Source organism: Chlamydotis macqueenii, chromosome 18 (genome assembly GCF_036417535.1).
Source record: "Chlamydotis macqueenii isolate bChlMac1 chromosome 18, bChlMac1.mat, whole genome shotgun sequence".
NCBI classification, from domain to species: Eukaryota; Metazoa; Chordata; class Aves; order Otidiformes; family Otididae; genus Chlamydotis; species Chlamydotis macqueenii.
Window position 1 is genome coordinate 1686574 of NC_141573.1, and position 22633 is coordinate 1709206.

A 22633-nucleotide genomic window follows, 5' to 3' on the forward strand; every position below is an offset into this window, starting at 1 on the left:
ACGGCCCTGGCTGCTGCGGAGACGCCAGTCCAGCCTTTCATTGCCTCTGCGAGAGCACAGAGTCACTTTTGGACGGTGACGGGGGCTCAGAAATTATCTCTTGTCTCTTAAAGGTCACAGTAGTAAAGTTTAACATCCCGAGCGGCGGCCTGCGGACGGCTCTGCCGCTCAAACCCTGCCCGGAGGCTTGGCTCGGCTCCACGAAGGTCTCTGGGTCGTGGCAAGGTGCCTGTCCCTGCCAAGCCTGTCCCCAGAGCCCCACTCCTGCGGTGGGGCTGGGTGGGTGGCTGTTGGTGCTCGGTGGGGCCGCTCAGCGATGGCAAAGCCCCGTACCAACGTCCTCATTCCAAGAGGGTTTGCCCAAAGTCACCCAGAGGTTTCAAGTCGCAGATGCTGGACTTGAGCTGCATCTGCCTCCCTGCTCCCCAGAGCCCCGTCTGCAGGTCCTGGGATTCCAGCACTGGTTTCACCCCAGTAAACAATTCAGATTGTGCTTGAAACGGGAGCTTGTGGCCCGTGCAGTTCATTGCCAGGGTCTCTGGTCTTTCTTGCGTGAAGAAGCAGATGCTGGCCCAGCCTCTCGGTGGGCAGCGGGATGGGGCTCAGCTCGGCTTTCGCCGAAGTCCTTTTGCTTTCCCAGCGAGGTCTGGGCAGCGCCGGTGGCACTTCTCCGATCTGCTGCGGCTCGGGGTTTGGAAACACTGTAATGCTCTGCCTCAATTATCGCCCCTGCGAGCGGAAAGGCTGACGCTATAATTAGCGCGGCCTCCCGCAGCGTAATGACACCTCGGCGAGCGCGTGGGGCTGGGGAGGGGCGGGAGGTGCCAAGCTGAGGAATCGGGGATGCTCGGTGCCTCGGTGCGGCTGCCAGACGCGGGCCGCTGGCTCGCCCGGACCCTGGGCACGCGGAATCGCTCGGCGCTGGCGTCGGCAGGAGCACGTGGCTCTGGTGCCGCGTCTGGTGCTCGCTCCGCTTCCCTGCGAACCCAGTGGGCTTGCGGGGAGCCTGGCATCGGAGGCTGTCCAGGTGTTCCCAAGAACTTTGGAGCCTGGTGCCGGAGGCTGTCTGGGTGGTTCCCAAGGGTTTTCTGTCCTACTCTTGACTTCATAAAGCCCGTCCCTCGAGGGGGTGCGATGCTGGGGTTGCTGCAGCAAGGAGGGTGCAGCCAGATGGGACCGCTCCTGTCCGCGCTCGCCTTGCTGGGTCTCTGCTCTGTCCGTGTGCCTCTGATGGCCTGGAGGGGGTCTTGCTCCTCCGAAACCTGCAGTGTTCCACCTCTGAGCCCGAACTCTACCAAGTCAGTGCGTCCGGGGGTTAAAACCCTTGTAAGCACCAGCTCTGGCCCTGTTTTCCTACTCCGCCAGCGAGGAACGGGCTCCCCGTTTTACTGCCAGCAGAGAATGGTTTTATTTACTTTGAGCCCCGTTTAGGGATGAACGTGTTTGGGCCTTGGCAACGCACCTATCTCTGGCTTCAAGCAAACGTGCTGGAAGGCGGTTAATGCGCGGGTGAGATAATTGAGTGTAGAGACCAGCCTCTCGCGCTCGGCTTGTGTTCGGTGGGCTCCGCCGGCAAGCGGAAGGTTTGTTCATTTGTTCTAAAGCCGGGGCTGGCAACGTAAAGAATAAATTGATAATGACAGGAGATGCCAAACTGCAGACTATTCCTGCTAATTAATATTCATATATGCTAGTGTAGCGTAACATTAATTATGTATTTAATCAAGCCCTGTTTATTCTGCTTTATCTTTGTACCTTGGGTGGCTGGTATGCTGACGATTTCAGATTAATTAAAGTGTTACTGGTGTATCGCAAATAACAATTAGCGAGGTGTGAGCTGGACCGCCTTTCTCTTTGTGCCCGGTCATTAGGGAGGAGGAGAGCACGGTGGGATGGAGCCCAGGGGGCCGTGGGTCCTCCCGCAGGGGTCTGAGCCGCGCTGCGGTGGTCTGCGGTGTCCCTGCTGCGTGAGATCAGGGGGTCCTGTGGCAGAGAGATGCTGCAGGAGCCTACATCCCTGCCCCCGGTGCTCGTACTGCTGCAGGTGGGATGGGGGACAGGACCAAAAAAGCACTCAGCTGATGGCAGGGACCTGGCTGGGTGCCCCATCCCTCCATCACCCCGAGGAGCATCCCAGCCGGCGTGCCCTGCCGCTTCTTCCCGGCGAGGCTGATGCCAGGGCCAGTTGCTGGCAGGCAGGAGGTGATGCTTCCAGCTCCCTAACGTTGCCAAGGAAACCTGAATTTTCCTTTTTCTTTGCGATGCGGTGGGCAGAGCGGGGCAGCCCCAGACCCCGCCCGGCACACGCTGTGAGCCCGTCCCCGGGAGCTGCGTGCGGAGCCGGAGTCGTCCTCTTTGCTCCAGCCCTTTCCTTCCTGCAAGGAAACATCTTGCTCTTCCATATTCAGTGCTATTGCTCTGCGTTTGCTCCCCGCTTCGATTTCTGTGCTGTTTCTGCCTCAAGTGTCGCTGTTAAGCGGAGGTGTCTGGGAGGCAGCAAATGGGATGCGGCAGCGGCACCTCGGCGTGCACGGAGCCTCAGGGTCGTGGTGTGAGGTGGCACTGACGTCCCCTGCTCGTCCCCCAGATCTTGTGTGGTTCCACCTGAGGCTTTCTCTCCACTCCCCATTGCCAGAAACCCATTAACAAGCTGGAATTTATTTATTTTTTTTTTCTTAAGGAGAAGGAACAAAGCAAGGAGCAGGAGAGAGTGCATGAGCCAAGTATGGAACAAATTCACCCTCGGCAGCAGAGGTGCTGTGAGGAGGAGGGTGGCATCGTCAAGGCACGACCGAGTCCTTTACGGAGGGTGGCGGTTCCTGGCGTTGGGTTTCGGCCAGGCACCTCCTGCCGTCCCCATGGCAGCTCTGTGTCACCTCTCCAGCCCTAAGGAAGGCGCAGAGCCTGGCAGCGAGTGATGCCGCCGCTGTGGTTTGTCCCAGGGAAACGAGGGGAGAAGGGAAGCGTGCACCAAAGCATGCTGAATGTCAAACTGATTTGAAACGTGCTTGTTCGCAGCTTCACCTGGGAAGGGGAACGGTTCGGCCGAGTGCCGCCGGGCCAGCCAGCGTGGGACCTGCCTGCCGCCCTCGCACGGTGGGGTTTGGCTGGGGACGGCCCCTGGAGCAAGGACTGCCCGCATTGCTTGCTTTTCTTTATGGCTTCTTACAGCTTTAACCAGTTTTAGTGCCCTTTTATGCGTCTCCTGCTTTACGACTGTCTGGGAGAGAGGAGCCGACGGCGGGTTTTGGTTCTGGTCGGTGGCTGGTGGGCGCGGGCGATCCCGCCTGCCGTGCCGGCAGCTCGCAGCGCAAAATGGGAGCTGAATCCCTGAGCTGCCGTCACCCCGCAGCACCGGCTGGGGTCCGCGGGGGGAGACAGCTGGTGGGGACCCCAGCGTTGTCACCCCCTTGGCCCAGTCCCCTGTTGTGGGCAGTGATTGAGTCCCATCTGTCGCTCCTTGACTGGCCCGCACGTCTGCCGGCACCAGCTCTGGTACTGGGGGCTGTAGGTGTGTGATGAGCTGCTTCATCGTTAGCTGGTGGAGACGTGTCCAAAGCAAAAGGATCTGTTCCCACCGTGAGGTTTGTACCTGCGCCATGGGGTGGTTTGTGGTGGAGCTGCTCCTCAGGTGACGGCGAGTTTGAGGATGCGAAGCGATCGCCCGTGGACGAAGAGGAGGGTGCGCAGAGCGGGCTTTGCGGCTGGCTGCAGCGCAGAGGTGGTGTGCCGTGCTCTCAGACTGGTGTTCTGTGGGAGCGGGGGATTTCCAGGCCGGTTACTTTGTCATTAGCAAAAACTGATTGGATTTGCTCTCCTGGGACAGGCGCTTCCATGCACTCAGCCTCCCGAGAGAAGGCTGGAGCAACGAGTGTGATATTGCATCTCAATTATACAGAAAAGCGATTATTTATATGAATATTCTCAGAGAGCTGTTACAGATTGGCAACGTTCATTTTGAACAACGAGGTTTTTTTGTTGCTCTGTTGAAATTGAGACTGTTTTACAGTTGTTGACTTTAATATGCATTTGGTACCCACGGGGGTTCGGCAGAGCGTGAGAACGGGAGCCGTTCAGCGGCGCCAATTAATCCGTGTCTCGTCTCTGTGATGCCTCTTCCTGAAACCTCCTTCCCCCGTCCCTTCTGCTGGCTGCATCGCTCTTCATGGTCCTTCTTGGGCACCTTTGGTTTCTGCTGAAAGGTATTGGTTTAGTAAGAAAAAGGAGGCGAAGATTTCTCTGCAGCTCACATTTCAGAAGAGGCTGAGAAGGAAGGTGCTGGTGAGGGAAGGTGTCTGCACGTGTGGTGAGCACGTGCAGCAGCTCGGTGGGGTTCAAGTGCTGCAGAGGGTCAAGGGGAGCCGAGGAGAGCGCTGGCCCCGAGACCAGCCCAGCCTACGCTCGTGACTCAGACGGATGGAAAGATGTTTGAACAGTCGTGAATTTTTCAGTGTTCTCTGCTCTGGGGAGAAAAACCAGCCTGGGAGGTGGTTTTCCGAGGCTGCTGCCCATCGCATCTCCGATTTGATTTCCAGAGGGACCCTCCGGGCACGGATGCGTCAGGGATGGAGCGGCTGCTGTTTGCGATGGTGCTGCGACGTGATGGCCCTGCCAGCGGCCGGGGGGAGAGGAGACAAGTCAGCTCGGATGCGGCCGTGAGGGCAGAGCTGGGCGTTTCGCACGGCGGTGACTCATGCGGGAGCAGGAGGAGTGTGGCCGTGCGCACGCAGTTGCTTTAACCTTTCATGAAACCTCCCATTAGTTGTCACCTCAGCAGTACATATTTTGACATTTTCATCTATTAGGCGCTTCGACAGATTGAAGTGACTTGCTCAAAGTCATTAAGCTTCTGTGCGAGGGGGTGGAGAGCGCGGGGAGGTGGCCGGGCGAGGCGCCGGCACGGGGCGAAGGATGTGGGTGGCAGCCCCAGCCGTGGGTGATGCTCTCAGCGGCCGTGGGACGGTTCTGCCCCGCTCCTCTGCTCAAGGTGAGATGCCACCAGCAAAACCTGGGCCCTGTAAAGGTGGAGGCTGAAAAGAAATCCTCCTGTGGGAACAACAGGGCTCTCCTGGGTGGCTTTGCATGCTGCGCGTCGCCGCTTCCCTGTCCTCTGCCTGCAGCCGAGGTGTGGGTGCCCCTCTGCAGAGCAAGGCTGCATCACTGCTGGGGACGGGAAGGGGCCCTGGCTGCGGGCTCTGGGCCGCTTTTGGCTCCGTGGCCACCAGCTCAGCTCCCTCAGGACCTCCCCTCGCTCCTCCTGTGCAGACGGAGGCTAAGGCGTCAGGGCCGGGTTGCCTCGGCAAACAGCGCGTGAACAGCAGCCCAATGGACGTGAAATTTGGGGTATAACGTGAGCACGGTTGGAAGTTTTCCTCCGCAGCTTGGGAGGCTGTCGCAGCCCATCACGCTGGCACTGTTAAAGAGAGGGGGAGCGAGAGTCGGGGGGTTTCTAACAGCAGCTCATATTTCAAAAACTCATTTGTAGGCAGACACCTGGAAAGCCAGCAGAGAACTGATAATGTGCGTTTATCTCTGCGGCATCGTTTTGAGTTGCTGATGGGTGTTTTGTAAGCGGTAACAGCCGCAGAGGTGACAAAAGCCAATTAAACACGGTATTTCCACCAGCCGGAACGAGAGCCCGCTGAAATATGCATGTGGGAGCTCCTTCTCCTCCTTACCCCCCCGACATCTCGCAGGTCTGGTGCGTTAAACATCTGTGGGCAGTGGCCTGAGAAATCATTTGCGTGTTAGAAATGAAACATTCAATGTCTGTGATGGATTCGGGTTGCGTGGGGTCACTTCCAGCATGTGTTGGTCCCTGCTTTTCGGAGAGTTTTCTTCTTCCAGGGAAGTGTTTCCATGATGAAGGAGCTTTGGGGTGTTGGGCAGTTCCTTTCAGTCTTTAAAACCAGTAAGCAGCGGCCGTGTGCTGCCTCACCAGCCCATGTTTAGCCATCACAGCTCGATGGATTGAACCGATGACTTGTTCCGTGTCACTGTGCTTTGAGAGGGAGAGAAAAGGGAACGGGATGGGGCGTAGATGGTCTGGCTCCTGTGGGGCAAGTCACGAGGCGGCATAGGGGAATTGCCTCGTGCTACCCCTGTTCCACCTTGTTTAATGGACACAAACCCTCAAGCGAGGCCATTGGCTTCTCTTGGGCTGGTTTTTCCCCGTGTCTGTTGCTGTGCGTCGCCCAGAGTCCCCTCGTGTCATGTCCCAGCAGGTTTGCTCCGAGCAGCGCGAGCTCACCGGTCCCCTTCTTGTTTCCAACGTGACCAGACCCCTTCAGCTCGGCTGGTCGCACGCAGGTGGGCTCACTGCTGTGGATGCCCAGTTCTGGAGGCTTTTTTCAGACAAAGCTCCTGTGAAATTGCCTGGGATTCCCCTAGGATAAGGCGTTTGGTAGCCTGTTGGGGCTTAAAATCCCTTTTTAATGCCATTTTAACTCCATGGCGTCACACACAGCGATATGGTTTGGCTTTCTCCGTGTCCTTTCAACCGTTCAGCTCCAGTGAGCTGGGAATTTCGGCTGTTTGCTTTTCCAGGTGATGGCTGGCTCGACCCTGTCATCATCTGCTGTTCTCCATCACCTCTTGCATAACCTTGCTGGGACCCGTCCACGAATCCCTGGAAAACTTGGAGGCAGAGCTGCGCCGTTAGTTTTTTATCTCTCGAAATCAAAGCGTCTTGAGTTGAGCTGCCCGGGCGCGTCAGAAGCTTTTGAGATGTTTTGCCTTCTTTGGGCTCAGCGTGTGCTTTTTCCACAGCCAGCATTTCGGTGGGGCTCCACCGGGCGGGATCCGTGGGGCTTTGCGGCTCTGCCCGCTCGCTGCCTGCGTCTGCGCGTGGTGGCAAACAGCCGTGAGAGTAACGCTCGCCCAGGGCTGCTTTGTCTGAGCAGATTAATCCAGCTGGTGCCTTCGGTTTTGTTTTCTCTGTCCTGTCGCCGGCTGTTGGCAGCGCTGCGTGGGCTGCAGCGTGCGAATCCGCAGGGGAAAGGGGACCGGGCTGCTTCCCCGTCCTGCCATGCGTTCCTCAAACAAAAGCTCTTGTTCACCAGGATCCCCGGGGAGGAGAGGGGATGAGTGAATAATTCGTACCGCAAATAATAATACATGCCACTGTAAACTGCAAATTAATCATTTAGGTTTTGTCTTTGTGTTCTGCTGGAAGGGTTTCTGGTTAGGGTAATAATTAGTGATCTGGCCTCGTTAGCTGGCTTCTGCAGGGCTGCAGGGAAGGCGTAAAGCGAGCTGAAATCCCACTTGGCTGGTGTGACTTTGTCACAGCTCCTGCTGGCGCTGGGACCTCTGCGGCCAGCTTGCACGTGCAGCTGGAGGCTGCCTTCAGGTCACCCACGCCGTCACCGCTTAATAGCAATTTCTGACACCGAGACGCTCGAGGGACTCCCGCGCCTTGGCTCCATCCATGCCACCATCGGCTGCTGCTCCTCTTCACCTGCACGTTTGGAGGGCGAGGTCCCTCCCACCGCGATGAACCTGCCCGAGCCCGGGGAGCTGCGTCCCGCCTGGGTGAGCTGAACCGAAGCCAAACTCTAACGAGCAGCAATCTTTTAGATTAGACCGCGGCTTGGTTCGTTTTCGTTAAGTAGCGCGGCAGTGGTGACGGGTGCATTTTTTTTGAAGGTCCCAGGAGCAGGGAGGGTGCTGCCGGCACCCCGAGGAGCAGCTGCATGGGCCGAAGTGGATGGTGAGTGGTGTCCCAGGGCTCCTGCATTGCACGGGGAGGTGGAAATCCAGTGAAGCAGCTGCTTCTGGGGAAGTCGTGTACCGGAGACCCAGGCGCTCTCGCTGGGAAGGACCCAGGTTATGGACGCGGAAGAGAAACGTGATGTGGAGAGTGGCTGAGTTGCGTGCATCGAGCAGAAGATCAGAAGTAAGAGCACTCGCATCGCCATGGCAGAACCTCTGGTCTTGTGCCGCTTGCCGGGCATGGAGCTGGGGGGACGCGCTGCTGCGGGCGCGTGCGGGTGGTGCCACCTCCGGAGCTTCAAATGCAAAGTGAGGTCTGCTGCTTCATGGCTTGGCTAAGGTAAAAAAGGAGAAAAAAAAAAAAAAATCTTTCTAAAATGACTTCAACCTCCTGCTTACTAGTCTTATAATGGTGGGTACCTAGAAACATGAGAATCACGGAAATTAGGTAATCTCTGCGCTTTCTTGTGCAGTAATGGCAAAATGATGTTACCTTGAGGGAACTGGAGTTTCATCTTAGGGAGAAAAAAACCTTAGAGTTTGAATAGTGGCAACAGGGGCACGCTTAAACTCTCCTAGAAATACAAACCTCATTAGAGCAAGATTGATTTCCCCCTAGGAACTTAACAGTTCTTCAAAGAGCGGGATGAATAATTGATGACATGTTGGCATCCCTCGTACCTTCCTCAAGGAAGCGTGTTCATTTGCTGACCCAGGAGAATTAGCTTCATCAGTCCCCGCCGGAGGACGTAATGTCACTCACGGCTCCGTTAACGCTGCTGTCAGGCTCGAGGTGCCGGCGGGGGACGCGCGGTCCCGGCTCGCAGGTGGAGCGTGGGTGGGTGGGTGTGAAGCGCTAAGGGAGACGTAGTGGTGGTGACTCTTGGCGTCACCGAGGAGGACTCGGGCAGCCGGTTAGGAGTCCCAGCAGTATTTGCTTCCTTTAATCAGAGGATGCTTCTGCAACGAACCCTGCGAGCGTGTCTCCGGCCTGGCACCCACGTTGGCGCCCGTGGTCCTGTGTTGCACTGGGTGCGTGTTAGCTCGTGCAAAGGGCATTCTCAGTGTCGCAGGCTCTTCCCTTTGCTCGCAAAGAAAGGCATTTACTGCTGTTAAATCCGTAATTCTTTCCATTTCCTTCCAAGCTGTGCAGGCGCAGACCTCCGCTGAGCCGTGCTCTCCGTATCTGCCCAGAAATCTGACGTCCTCGGCAGGCCGAGCTGTGGCATTTCTGTTGCAGGCAGAAGTTATTTACAAACCCCGCTTTTCCTCTCATCTTTGCCCTCCCTCCGAGCTGAAGATTCTGCTTCTGCTCAGGCTGTGGGATCTGTGAGCTTCCGCTTGTTTTTCCGTCACCGCGGATCTTCCTCCTCCTCCTGCAAGGGTATTTTTTAGGCAAAGACACCCATGGGTGGGCTGTGGGGTGGCACGCTGCCGAACGCATCCTCTCAGAGAGCGGGAGGCGTGGGATGAACTCATGGGTAACGAGCGGGTCAGTGTTCCCCTGTCACTGCTGTCCTAATCTGCTTGTGCATCAAGAGAAGGGGGGGAAAAAAAAACAACCCCTAACAGCTCTGATGGTGTTCCAGAAGAGCGAGCTGTCAGGTCAGCCTGTCACCTCCTGGCCGCGCGGCTCTGCCCGCCGCCGCGTTCCTGCGTGAGCCCAGAGCGGGCAGAGGGCAGGCGAGCGGAACAGCCGCGTGTCGCTGATGGCAGATACGGCACGAGCTCCGGGTGCTGCGACGTCATTTTCTTTATTCCCGAAACCCTGCCTATGTGATGGCAAATGGATTTAGAGAGAAAAGTGAATTTTGTTTAGTGGATTCTTTTTTTTTTTAGCATTCCTGGAGCATATTGTTCTCTATCCACTGCCTATTTTCTTGCTCTTTATGGCATATAACAATAAGATAATAACTGGGTTAATTTACTTGCTGCTGTAATTTATCCAGGCCCCGTGAGCGATGCCTGCTATTTGGATTTCTACGGAATCTGAAGGGCTTTTATTTTCCGTTGCTTTTGTGAACGGGCCTTCTCCCGAGGATGGCGAGTGGCTTCCCGTGGTGGCTGTGAAGCTCATTTCATGCTCAGAAACGGAGTAGGGTCTTGCTGATCCCCACAAACTCGGCTCCTAGGTTTGCAGGAGGGATTTTCTGGCGGCTGATGGAGACGGAGGATGGGCGGCAGAGAACTGTGATCCCTGCCCGGCCGCGTGAGCTGCCCTGAATAGGATTTACAGTCGCAGCCTGCTTAATTTCACCCGGTTCTTTCCACTTGCTGAGCTCTGGCAGACTCGGGCGGTAGGTGATAAGGGAGAGGTTTGATGGGATGGGATCAGCCGTTCTGCTTTCCAGCTGATCCTTTGAACTTAAGGCTCGCGTGGCATTTGCAGCCAGAGGCGCGGGGGGGACGAGCCCGGCTGTGCGCGTGGCAGCAAAGAAACAGCGTTCAATGCCGTGGGCAGTGGCAGGAGGCAATTTCGGGTCGGGGAACGTGGGGAAAACTGGATTTCAGAGAAGGGAAAGCAAAGCAGCTTCCCGGGTGAGTCCAGCCTCTTCGCTTCCCAGCTTCTGTGTGGTTTGGGGTTTCCCTCCCCTCTCATCGAAGGCGTACAGCCCTGTCACGTGTACCTGAGTCTGGGCTGGCTGGAGCCATCTCTGGTAACGACCAAGCCTTCTGCTTTCAAAGCAGAAGCATCTTCTCAGTAAATATCTCCTTTTTACAGTTATTTGTGTATTTTGTACATTGTCCTTGTCCCACACTCTGCTATCCGGGCCGGTTAGGAACCGGCAGCGCAGAGCCACGGCCAGGCGCCCCAGGACCGTCTCACATCTACCGCGGCTCCATTCAGGCCTTGCTCCTGCCTGAGCAAACCTTCCTCTCATCCTTGCCGAGGAGAAGAGTTGCCTGGGGAGTGCAGTGCAGACACTTCTTTTTGGGCTAGTCCAAAGGCAAGGCACCCTCCCGTAGCCCAGAGCACCACGGTGATGCACCATCTCAGGAGCCTGTGTGGTCCCCTTGGGGCTGGAGAGCCTTGGCCTCCCCAGGAACATCCCAGTGTGGAGTGGGAGCGTGCGGAGTGGAGGGGGAGGAGATGGATCAGTGCTGGGCCTCATCCCAAAGCCCATCGCAGCCAATTCGTACGCTCCTGTGCATTAAAGCAGACGGGAACGGTGTCACTGTCCTCCTGGCTCAACGAGACAGAACATCTTGTGCTGTTTTGCAGCTCTGCTGATGGGGCACTGAAGTGAAATTAAAGCAAAAATAAAACCAGAGCTGTAACAGCACGCCACACGCGTCCAAGTCCCCTCTGTTCGCCAGTGCTGGAATGCCGGTGGACGAGCGCCGGGGGAACTGAGGACCTCAGGCCAAGCGTGAAGGTGTCAAAGTGTGCTGGGAGCAGCCTGGCCCTCACTCTGCTCCCTTGGCTGACGTCCTCCTTGCTGCCAGCTTTTCCTGCGCCGCGTAAATCTCTCCTCGATTGCTCTGCTCAGTGCTGTGGCCATCATGTCATAGCACATCTTCTGCCTGCTCGTGGTGCCTTGATGTGACTCCATGCTCGTCTAGGTTTGCTCTGCTCCCCTTTCTACTGCCCTTCCCTTTGCACTGACTCCTCCTTGCTGCCATGTTCCCTCTTGGCTTCTCCTTTCTGAAATTTGTGCTGGCTGCCTTCCCTCTGAAGATGCTTTTTGGGCTGAGAACAACATCCTCGCTAGACCCGTCCTTGCTGTCCCTGCTCCCGCGTGGTCCTCTCCCGCTGTGCCCGTGCCTCCCATCCGCGTTGCTCTGCCGTGCCCTCTGAGGCTGCGGGGAAGGAGCTGATCCTGCACGCAGCAACGGCCAGGAGCAAAGGGAGAGGAAGCAAGAGAGGAAGACATGCAACCAGCGCTGCCGACTGAGAGGTTTGTAGCTGATCCTGAAGTTAGCGTAGGATTAGTCTGATCCCTGGGTAATGCCTTATCAGGATCAAGTGTCTTGAATTGCAAAGCCAAGGAAGCCCAAGAGAAGCAAAATCCCTTTGTTTAGGTTAAATAGAAGCATTTTCTTGACAGCGACTGAGATTGCTCATATTTTTCTTTCTTTGTCCCGCAACTCTGCGAGGAGGTGGCGGATTAACACCCCATCCTGGCGCCTTCACCGCGCGAGCTCTCTGGCTCACGGGGCTGTGCGACCCTCCGGCTCCTCCAGCTCCATCCCCGGCTTCAAGAGGGGCTGACAACTGCTCCAGCCACCGAAATCCTCAGAAAAACCCTCCCTGACATGGAAAGGGTTCCTGTGGGACACCCACGCCTGCTTTCCACCCTCTTTCACGTCCCAAGCAGCGGGGCTTTCGCCAGGCTTGCCTGGGACTGTGCTCCTCTGCCTTTGCTGGCGGTGGTGCCAGAAATCGCTGTGGGTTTCTCCAGCTGGTGTCTGAGCCGTCGGTGGGTGAGGAGCTCTGCTCTCCCACGCCCATCCTCGGTGACCTGATGTCCTAGCCATCCACTTGCAGAGCCTTCAGCAGCGTATCGGTACGTGGTTGACACACAAACATGAACCTTTCTCTTCTTGTGTCTTTTCCCCCCTGAAGAAGCCCCTTGGGCTGTTTATAATTCCAGTGTGTGCAGAGAGAGGGGCTCTTTGTTTTCCATGTAAATCTGTGGGTGTCTGCTGGCTTACCTGCGAAAGGGAGCCGTTTTGAGGTTTGACATCTTTGAAAGGCTGAACCCGTGTTATTGAAGCGGTGAAGTTATTGTGTGATCTTGGCAGGCTTTTCAAAATAGAGTATTTGAAACAAATCACGGCACCGGGCTGAATGTGTCACGCGACATCTGCTCTATGTGACCAGAGGCTTCCCGAGCCTCAGCAGTGACCGCGGGATGAGCTGGGGGCCCTGCTGCTTCTGGGCCACATGGACACTGGACTGGCTTGGCCGGGAGCTCCCATGAGATGCTCTGGGGTCAGCAGCCCATTGGATGATCCGTGGTGGCACCCATCCTGCCCCGGCTGTCGTGTCCTCTCGTGGGAAGTGGGGACCTGGACAAGCCCACGGCCGGAGGCTGCCGTGTTCCCTCCTCCTCTCCGCGCTGATGAGCATCTCCGCTGCGCTGCAGCTTCCACCATCTCTGCTCCCGTTCCAAATCAGCAGTTCACTGCACACCATCTGTTGATTTTAATTTCCCGTAACTTGTTTCCATCTATGTGCGATTTGTACTTTCATTAATTGTGCTGCTGAGTCTCTTCTTCGATGAGACTTGCTTCGCAGCGGGGAAATTGTTGTGGTTTTTCCCCCTCTGTGATAGCTGATCTGTTATCCACAGAAATGAGCGCTTTTGTCCTTTGAATTTTGCTCTCTGGGCAAGTCTGGCTTAGACAGAAATCTTTCAGAAGAGCGATGCCAGACCCATTTGTGCAGAGCTCCCTTCCACCCTCACAGCCGTACTGAGCACAGTCTTTAGGAAGATCTTCCTCCAAAGTTTACTCAACCTGCGGAGCAGAGCCCTTCAAAGCCGTCGCAGGGGCAGCTCTCCCCAGCTCTGCTCCTGCCCCTGGGTGCTCGCCCATCTCCCCGGCGTTGGGGCAGCGTGAGAGCTTTTCACCAGAGCTTTGCGCACATGTGTGGTCCCTCCCGGCTCTGGCGCGTGCCCCGCGTGCCTCAGTTCCCATGGCTGTTTCACCAGATGGGGCTATCGCCCCGTCGCGGTGTTTTAGGGACAATGTGGAGTCTCCTTAGCCCGTCACCCTGGACGGGGGGTTGATGGCCGCTGTCGTTTTCCCTGTCTCCATCCTGAGCCTCGGCGTAAGCCGTGGATCAGGGCTCTGAGGTGTTGAGGGTTTCAGTTCTCCACGCTCAGCCCGGTCTCGAGGATGCAAATACCGTGATGATCCGAGTTAGTGCTGCTTTTTTACGGTGTGTTTCCAAGGCAACCAGAAAACCAGAAGACCACAAACACACACGCGGTCCTCTTCTTCTGAGACCTTATCCTCCAGCGCGCAGGTAAACGCTCTCGGTGACATTTTCAAGCTGTTTGAATGCTCATCTGAGCAGTCCCGCTGTCCCTGCCTGGAAGAGCTAATTGCCTCCTTTGAAGGCTGGGAAACCCAGCCAGCTCCACAAACGGCGTCGCTTTTGTTCTTTGAATGTTTTCCCCCCTCCCGCTGCCTTGCTTGGAGAGCAGTGATACCAGAGAAAATAAACCAAAAATATAGATTTTCTGGGAGGGACAGGGAGCTGTGCTGGTGCTGGGAGGGCAGGAAAACTTTCTGAAAGGGCAGGAGGGGAGCAGACAAGGATGGAGCAGCTACCCCCAGGGAGCTGCTCCGAGGTGGCCGTGGTGGATCACGGATATCCCACACCCACTACCCGCCTGGGAAGGCTCCTTGGTTGGTTTCCTTTGGGGTTTATGGGAATAGCTGTAATCTAAGATTACGGGATTAATTAATCTGAAATAATCTGCAAGGTGGGAATTTTCTAATGGAGTTTGGGTTTCCGTCTTGGAGTTTGTCTGTACAGGTGTTGTGCTGGGATTTGGGCACCAGGAGACCAGAAACCGTGGAGGTGGTGTTGCTGGGAGCCTGGTCCTGGCTCAGCACAGCTCCGGGGGTTTACAGGAGAAGCTGGTGTTTGGCTGTTCTGCCATTTCCCGTGGCACCAAATCATCTGCGCCTTGCAGAGCCGGCTCTCTGCAGAGAGGTTTGCCAAGCCTGCACCTTTGTGAAGAGACTTTGGTGGTTTGCACTGCTATGCCTCTTACTAAAATAGTGCTGCACCTGGTGAGGATGGTGAGCTTTCTTCTTCCCTCCAGTGCGCCCGTAAATACGGAAATCTGTCTTCTCTGGGTTGGCTTCTGGAGAAACTGTTGGTTGGGGTTCATAGTGGAGAAGCGTCCTGGGGCAGCGTGGCAGGCTCTTGCATTGAACCTAGATTAAGTGACCTTAGATTAAAGTAACGACCTGGCCCAGAGTCCTGCTTTCCTGCCCAAGCCAGTCTTTACTCCATTGGGGCACAGGAGGAGGGCCAGTCCCAGGGCTGCTGCAGGGTTTGACCTTACTAGTTCTTTCCTTCCTGTTTCAGAGGGTCTGGCGGTGGGAGTTGGATTCGGGGCTATTGGAAAATCCGCATCTGCGACCTTCCAAAGCGCGAGGTAAGCCACAACGCCGCTTCTGCTCTGCATGGGTCAGGTTTTGTGCGCGATGTTGCCTCTCGGGGGTTGTCCACCCGTCCCGCGTTGCTCTGTGCCAGAGGGGTTGGAGAAGCACCGATTGATTGAAACTTGTCTGGAAGCACAAATGCGGGCAGGGGGAGCGGAAGGAATTCCTAGTGCTGTTGCATTTTCCTAGTGATTGTGTTGGTCAGATGTAAAAAAGGGTTTCTGTCATCGATGGCTGGTTTCTGCCATGGTTCTGTGTTTCTGCCTCGCTGGGCAGATCAGTGGAGCTGGGGTGGCCGATGGAGAGAGGCAGCACGTGTGGGTACCTTGGCTCCGGAGGAGCTGCTGGCACCTCTTTGCGGCTGGCTCGCCAACAGCACCCTCCTGCCCCAGCTCCTCGATGTGCTGTTCCCAAATGGTTTTCTTTTCCTGTTTGAATTTTACACCCGAGGCTCACAGTATGCCACGTTCTCTTCGTCCACTGTAATTTTTGTGGTTTGGGGACACGCAACATGTTCAGCCTGTGGAGGGCCTGCCCGGCCCTTACGGCTCGTGGATGGAAGTGCCGTTACGTCCCAGCCGCCTCATCCCTGCCCGGTGATCCCTGGGGCTGGTTTGGGAGCCCACAGCCTTGTCCAGCCCCTTCTCTAGCCGGGCAGAAGCTGTGCTCGTGAGGAGCCTGGAAAGACACGAGCAAAACCTGCTGTGCCCCATGCCCTGTTACATCCCTGGGTGGTGGGGGACCCATCCGGGCACCGGGTTGCGTCGATGGCAGCGGACACCGTCCAGGTTTGTGGTGAGAAAAGCAGGATACACAGCTCTAGGCGCTGCGTTTCCCTAACCTTTTGAAATAAGTGTTTTGAAATAAAAGGCTCTTCATGAAGTCTGTAGAGGCTCTAGAGATGCTCAAACAAAAGGACTTTTTTTAATCAGCTGCTCAGTAGAAGCTAAGAAGCCAGGAGCAGCTGGTTCTTTCTCTGTGTTTACAACAGCATTAATCATGTGAGATGAAAGGTGGAGTCTGTACCGTGGAAATACCAATGCAAATTTAGTCAGCTGCGAGAGGAGACAAAATAACTTCATTGCCATCAATCTGTCACTGTCATCTGCGGGCAGCCCAAAAATCACTTGGTGTAGCTGCTCCACCATGGAGCTGTTTGAAAATACCCAAGAGTAAAACTTTAGCTGGGCAAATTGTGTTATGTGGACATAAAAAATAGCAGTGGAATTAAACTGGATGTGAGCTAATGTGAGAAATGGCGCTAAATCTTTGGACGCATCCAGAGGGGAAATTGCTCCTTGGCTGACCTCGGCTCTTCGGGGACATGACAGTGGTGATCCCTTCGTGTCCATTATTTTGAAATAGTGTTTTAATGAAACGGCTGCGTGACTCGGTTTACCTCCTCCGTTCTGTTTCTGCTCCCCCCTGGGTGTGACTAACCGTGTTAGCGCCGAGCTGGGGGGAGCTTTGCTCCTTCCAACCTGGAATCGCACAGAAGTATTTACGAACGCTCCGGCGCGCTCAGAGCCCGAGCTGATGACGCAGATGCCGGGGGATGCTGGCAGCGGCTGGTGGATGTTTCCAGGGCTGGCTGTGACTTGCCCACGTGAGCCGGAGGAGCTTCCTCGCTGCCTGGTGCTCAGTGAATGGGTGCTGGCTTGTTTTGGGGACGCGCTGCCCCATCGCGTTGCTTCCAGAGGGGTGAGATCTTGGGAGGAGCCTGGATTCCTTCCAGCTCGCTGTAGGGCAGTGTCCTGAAGGGCTGTTTTCGGAGCCACGGGCTTTGGAAACAAGCAGAGTGTTTGCCCAGAGACGGGTGAGGAAGGTGACTTGCACCATCGGCTGCGGGTGAACCCCTGCGTGCCGAGCAGGTGGAGGGTGGGTGCTGCAGTGGGTCCCTGCCTGTCCCCATTGTCTGTCGTGGTCCCGCGTGCTTTGCTTTTTCTGTGTCGTGCAGCGATGCTCCCCACCTTTTTGGGAGGAGGGCAAACACCCTGTTCGGATCCCCTGCAGGGATCCCATGAGGCTTTTCCTGCACCGGCAGTGGGAAGGCTTCTCGCTGCTGCCTGCCCGCGGCAGGGTGGGTGCGCGTGGGGCTGTGCCGGTGCGGAGTTTGGGCCTGGCTGAGCGTGGCCAGGGACCCTTTTGGGGTCTGAAAGCACAGCGGGGCCGGGGTGCAGAGACAGGGCTGGCTGGGAGCCGCGGGGGGCAGAATGGCGCGGGGGTAGATCCCCAGCCGATGGCCCAAGTCAGGGGGACGCTTTGGATTTTGGTTAAAAACCAAAACCTGATGATTAGGAAGCAGGGTGGGATTCTCACCTTTTAAACCACCCAGTGCTTGGGTGTGCTGGAGGAGTCACCTGTGCCGTTCCCTGGCCCTGGTAGGGTGCTGCCCCTGACCTCGGGCTCCTCCATCCGCCCCCATCTCCCGGAGCATCTCCGTGCTCCCTGCCCGCTCGTCCGCGTTTCTTTGCTGCCACCGGGTGTGCAGGCTCCGTTCCTGCGATCTGGCTCCTCCGAGCCGCCTCTCCGCCAGTGCCGGGGCTGGCCCTTGCCGTGCAGCCCCTCGCCTTGCCAGTTGTCTCCGTTACAGGACCCGGCGTGGGGGAAAACCCACTTTGTTTGGCCCGCCGGGGGATGCGGGTGAAACGCGGTCCCGCGCCGGAGGAAGGCGAGGTCTCAGCGGTGGGGCTGCATCTTCGCTTCATGCACATCGGTGTTCCTTCGGCTGGGCAGCCCACTCAGCCTTTTTCAGAAAGGTGCTGTGGGGTTTATGATGGTTGAGGATGAGCTAACATCTGCTTTCGGGGTGTTTGCCGTGGGGGGCTGAGCTGCTGCTCTTCCTTGGGCGGGAGCATCCCTACCTCCCTGCTGCGGGACCACCGTTCGCCTGCCCGCTTCCCTCACAAGGATGAAAACGTCGGAAGGTCCCACAGATTGGAAACAGGACCGAGCTGCTGCAGTGACAGGAGAGGAGCGAGACCCAGAGCGAGGGGGTGCCGGCGCGGAGGAGCGAGTGCCTGGTGCGGGGCACGCAGGGAGCCCCGGGAGGGAAGGGTCCCCTCCAGATGTGAGCAGGGAGGCGTGAGCTGCTCCTGGCTGCCTTCCAGGCAGGAAGGTAAAGAGAAGGGCAGCCATGTCTTAAAAAAGCTGGTTTGCCTCCCCCTCTTTGTGTGGGGGTAGGAAACCCTCTCCACCTTGTGCGATTTAACAGGAACCAGATGGGCTGGAGCTGCTGAGATCAAGATGGGGCTGAATTTGCGTGCACCTCGGCTGCTCCGGGGATGCAGGGCGGGCAGGGGTGCAGGCAGGGCTCCCCAACACTGGTACAGTTTGGTGGTGCCTTCCCTGGGGCTGGGGGTAGGAAGAGAGGGGCCGGGGCAGGACCCCACTTCTGGCCACACTCCATGTACCTCCATCCACCGGGGCTGTGGTTCAGGAGCGTTGGCGTGTGTCGGGGTGGTCTCCATCTCTCCAAGTCCTTGCTGTGTCTTTTGAGGACAGAAGCACCCACCAACGAGCCCTGGGGGAACCCTGAGCCCCTCATCCTATGGGGGTTACGCCTCGATGCTGGGCAGCTGCGAGGTGGGGTCTGGGGCTCGCAGGGAGGTGATCCCACATGCCTGCTCCGCCGTCTCATCTGGAGCACACCCCTTCCCTTGGGACCCGGCTCGATGCCGCTGTGTTGGCACCCCGGAGCCTGCAGCACCTCCGCTCCCGGACCCCCTGCCCACGCAGAGCTCATGCCCTGGCTGGGAACACCAAAGCCGAGGGGGAGATGGGGTCTCTGGGGACCTCTCTTTTTCTCTCCTTCCCGTCGGACACACTTCCTTTGGGGATCAGCACAAGGGGCTGGTTATCCCCTCCCATCCCGCCCAGCATCCTGCTGGTGCCTTGGTGTGATGCTTGGGTTTGGGGGAGCCCAGGGGAGGGGGGGAGGTCCTGGGGGAGAGCAGGGATGCAGGAGCCTGGTTCTGTTTCGTGCCCTGTTACAAATCCTCTGTGTGCTGTTTGCTCTCTGAAAGCAGGAGGCAGCTTGTAATCGTGTTGTCAAGCACACGAAAGCCAAACCTGTTTTCTTACGGAGCGTTGCTTCTTCCTGCAATTTTTTTTTTCTATCAAAGATCCCCTGCCCCGGGGAGACAGATGGAGGGCGAGGACTTCACCTCCGAACAGCAGCGGTGGGGGAAGACGGGGCGAGCCGTGAAAGCAGGACAGTTCCTGCGACCGGTCTCATCTGTGTGGTGAGCGGTACCTGGGCTCGGATGGCTTCTTAGCTGGCTGTTTGGCAAGGAAAAGGGAATCTGTTGCACAATTAACTTTAAACCAGTCCCTCTCTGGCCGATCTGCTCCTCTCTAAGGAGTCACAGCGCCGTTTCCAGGAGTTGGGATATTCACTGCGTCGCTGGCCGGCAGCACAGGCAATGGGCGATTCGCTGGCTGATATTCCTGGTTTTCCCCTGGCCGAGCTGCTTTCCAGCTGGGATGTGAAGCCTGGGCACTAGGGATGCTCTTCCAATGGAAATAACCCGCGCACTGGTTCTTCCCCATCGAGCACGGCGGCCGTGGTGAGCCGCAGCGTTAGCTCAGTAAGAAAGCAGCCTTTGTCACGGCACCAGGCACAGTCCCGTCACGAGGGACAGTGCGTGCTGGAAAATAAAATGTAAAAAAAAAAAAAAAAAAAGAGAATTTCAACTGTGGCAGAGTTTTCAGGTCCTGGGTAATGTTTTCAGGTCCTAAGTTTGGCAGAGGGATCGTTTAGTTTTAATTTCAGCCCAGGGCTGGAGCTCCTGGCCGAGCAGTTGCGTCCGCAGCCCTTTGACTCCGCCGTGCAATTCCCGCGGTGCCCGGCTGACCGTGCTGCGGAGACAGGGACTCCTGCCTTCTCTGAAAATGCCTCCGTCTCCTTTGGCGTGCGTTTGCGGTGCTTGGTTCGCTAAATACCTCCCCGCGCGATGGTTTGAACAGCCGAGCCCAGTGCCCCATCCCCATTTATCTCTTACGTTCTGATTTTTGTTGCTGGCTTGTCTCTGCCAGCTGCTCTGGGCACATTCCCTGTTCCCTACATGGATGGGGCAGAGCTGCTGCTCTACTTCTTCCGTCAAAAAACGGGAGATGAATTAGGACAGTGCGGACCTGACCGCTACAGTGAATAACTCGGCTGGTTGCCGGCAAGAAATATCTGCAAGTCCAACCCGAATGGAAAAGACAGAATAAAACACAGATGGGATTTTACTGCACTCCTCCTCTCCAAAAGTGTGTTTTTAGTTTTAAATCCATCACTGTTAGAGGGCTAGAAAGCTCACATCCCTGCTGATGGCCGGGGCAGCGGATGTGTCCGGCGTGGTCCGACACGGCGATTTCCACAAAACACGAACGTGGCTCCCGTCGCCGGCTGCTGCTCCTCTCCCATCCGACATTAGGTGGTAACATCCATGTTCCTAGCGCCTGTTCTCTGGGATCCGGGCTGGTCCGTGGGCTCGCACCGCTGCAGGATGAGCCCTGGCGCTAGCGCGGCTCCCAAACGGGGCTTCTTGGCTGGCAGGATGCCGAGCAGAGGGCTGCTCGTGCAGGTGCAGAATGTCCAAATCAGCAAAACCGGGATCGAGTTCAATGCAGTGAATTGCTTTGAGCGGATGATAAAAGAGTGGAAGTTTGAAAAATGAAGGGAAATGTTTTGGTAAGCCGTGGGTGGTCTGGGCACCGCACCCTCCTAGGGTCCCGCGGATGCAGATAGTTTAGAGAGGTTAAAAATGGTGAGGGGGAGCTTTTGGGAAACCTCTGCCTAAGGACGAGGCCGAGTGCGTTTCGGGGTGAGGGCTGCGGGGTGCCCGTTGCTCTCCCGATTTAAAGCAGAGGGAGTTGCGGGGGCTCTGTTCTTGGCAGCTTTCCCCGCACGGCCACGGAGCCGTTCTCGGGGTTCGCGTCGGAGGGTGAGCCGGCGGAGGGGGACCCTGCTGCGATGTCATCCCCTCAGCACCCCCTTTTCCTGGGCACAGCACTGCCGGGGCTGGGACCCTCCTGGGCGAGGTGGGTCTGCACCCAGCGAGCTCCTCTCACCTAAACCCCAGGCTCCGTGGGGCAGGGACCGGTTCCTTCTCCCCGTCAGCAGCGCCTAAATCCCACTGGGGGGTTTGCTGCATCCTTGTCTGCCAGCTGCAGGTAAGGTTTTGTCCGGGGTCTGAGCTCTGCTCACCGCAGATATGAGGGAAGGGGAGAAGTGCAGAGTTTTGTGGGTGTCACATTTAACGCAGGCTTGCAGCATGGTTTGCAAAGCGGTTTTGGTGCCGAGGGACCGGCGCGTCATGGCAGCGGCGCTCCCCCGGCAGCCCACCTGCCTGGCTATCTCGTGGATGAAAGCTCCGGTTTAGGGCGGCTGGGAGCGTGGAAGTGATGTAAACAGATATATTTTTTTCTTTTTCTTTTTTTTTCCCCCTGATGATGATGGTGATGTTTCCTCCACCGCAGCACAATGGCTCCCATTCATCGGCCCTTTTGCTGGGAATGCTGGCCTTGTTTTGATCTGTTGTGCCCACAGATTGTTTCCTGTCCAGCTTTGGTAAAACAGACAGAAAAGAGGCTTCGAGCTGACAGGCAGACTTTGACGATGGTTTGGAAAATATTATTTCATGGGACAGCCTGTGCCTCCCACGCTGTGTCTCTCAGGCTGGAAAAAAAAAAAAAATAGGCTTGATTAATGTACGGAGATTGAAACCAGGCAAAAATTTTATACTGTGTTTTCTTTGAATGAATGGAAATCATTGTGGTCTGAGAGACAGCAGAAGACACACTGGGTTTTTCTCTCGTTCGCACACATGCGATCTCTGCCCCTCGCTTATGAAAGGATCCATAGTGCAGCTAGTAAAGGGGTGGGGGTCAACATGGGGGGTCGGATCCTGGCCTCTGTATCGGATCCAGGTCGTGCACAGAAACACCTAATGGAAACAAAAAACCCCGTTGATGGTAGGCGAGGTGCGGCTGGACGGGGATTTCCACGTTTCCCGGGATCCCAGACAAACGCTGCTCCTGCAGCCAGGCTGCTCCTGCCCGGGGCACAGCGCAAAGCCGCTTACAAAACCAAACTGCTGGAAGATGCTTATTAAGCACCTTTTAATTAGCCTCTCCTGAAGGTAGATGTTTATTAGTAAGTGAGAGTTAATGAGCTGGGTAGGTTTCTCGAGGGCTTTTCTTCTGGGGGCTGTGGCGATGGTACCAAGGTGCGTTTTCAGCACGGCTGGTGTGGTGGAGAAGGGGCCTGGAAGGGTTTGGTGAGCCACAAACGGGACTGTGGCTCCTCAGCCGCTGTGTTTCTCGTCGTGGCTAACGAACCTCAGCAGGAGCGGCTGAGAGATGGAGGAGAGGAGGCTCCGGCCAGCAGCCACGGCCTCTTCCCAACGGAAGCCTCAGATGCAGATGTCCCAGCCCCAGTCTGCGAACGTGTGGGTTGGCTGTAGGAGAAGAAATGCACAATTTGGGCAGAGGAGCAGGTCTTGGTGCCAGATGAAATGAGGCTGTGTGGATGTTTGGGAAGCGCTCTCCTCCATCGCTTGCCGGGAGAGCCGGGGCTACGGTTTGGCAGCGAGGGGACAGAGCCTTGTGATTCTCTCTTTGCCCATCAGAAAATGTTTTATTGTAAATGGATATCACAGCTCTTCTTGGCCATTAGGAAAAGGAAGCGGGCGCCTGGAAAGCAAGGTGAGGTGGGCTTGAGCTGCTTCCCCAGCCAGAGATGTTTGCAGGGCTGTGCTGGATCCCCCTCCCAGCATCTCTGCCACCTTGGATGGAGCTTCCC

At 56.7% G+C, this 22633-nt stretch overlaps 1 protein-coding gene across 2 annotated transcripts in view; it reads left to right on the forward strand.

Annotated features, from left to right (window-relative positions):
• The window catches only part of SLC39A11 (solute carrier family 39 member 11), a 95212-nt gene that overhangs the window by 60202 nt on the left and 12377 nt on the right, over window positions 1–22633 (forward strand). For both annotated transcript variants that reach the window (XM_086762278.1, XM_086762279.1), the window contains exon 7: window positions 14765–14834. In XM_086762278.1, coding sequence (XP_086618404.1) covers window positions 14765–14834 — 70 coding nt within the window. The remainder of the gene's footprint in view (window positions 1–14764; window positions 14835–22633) is intronic.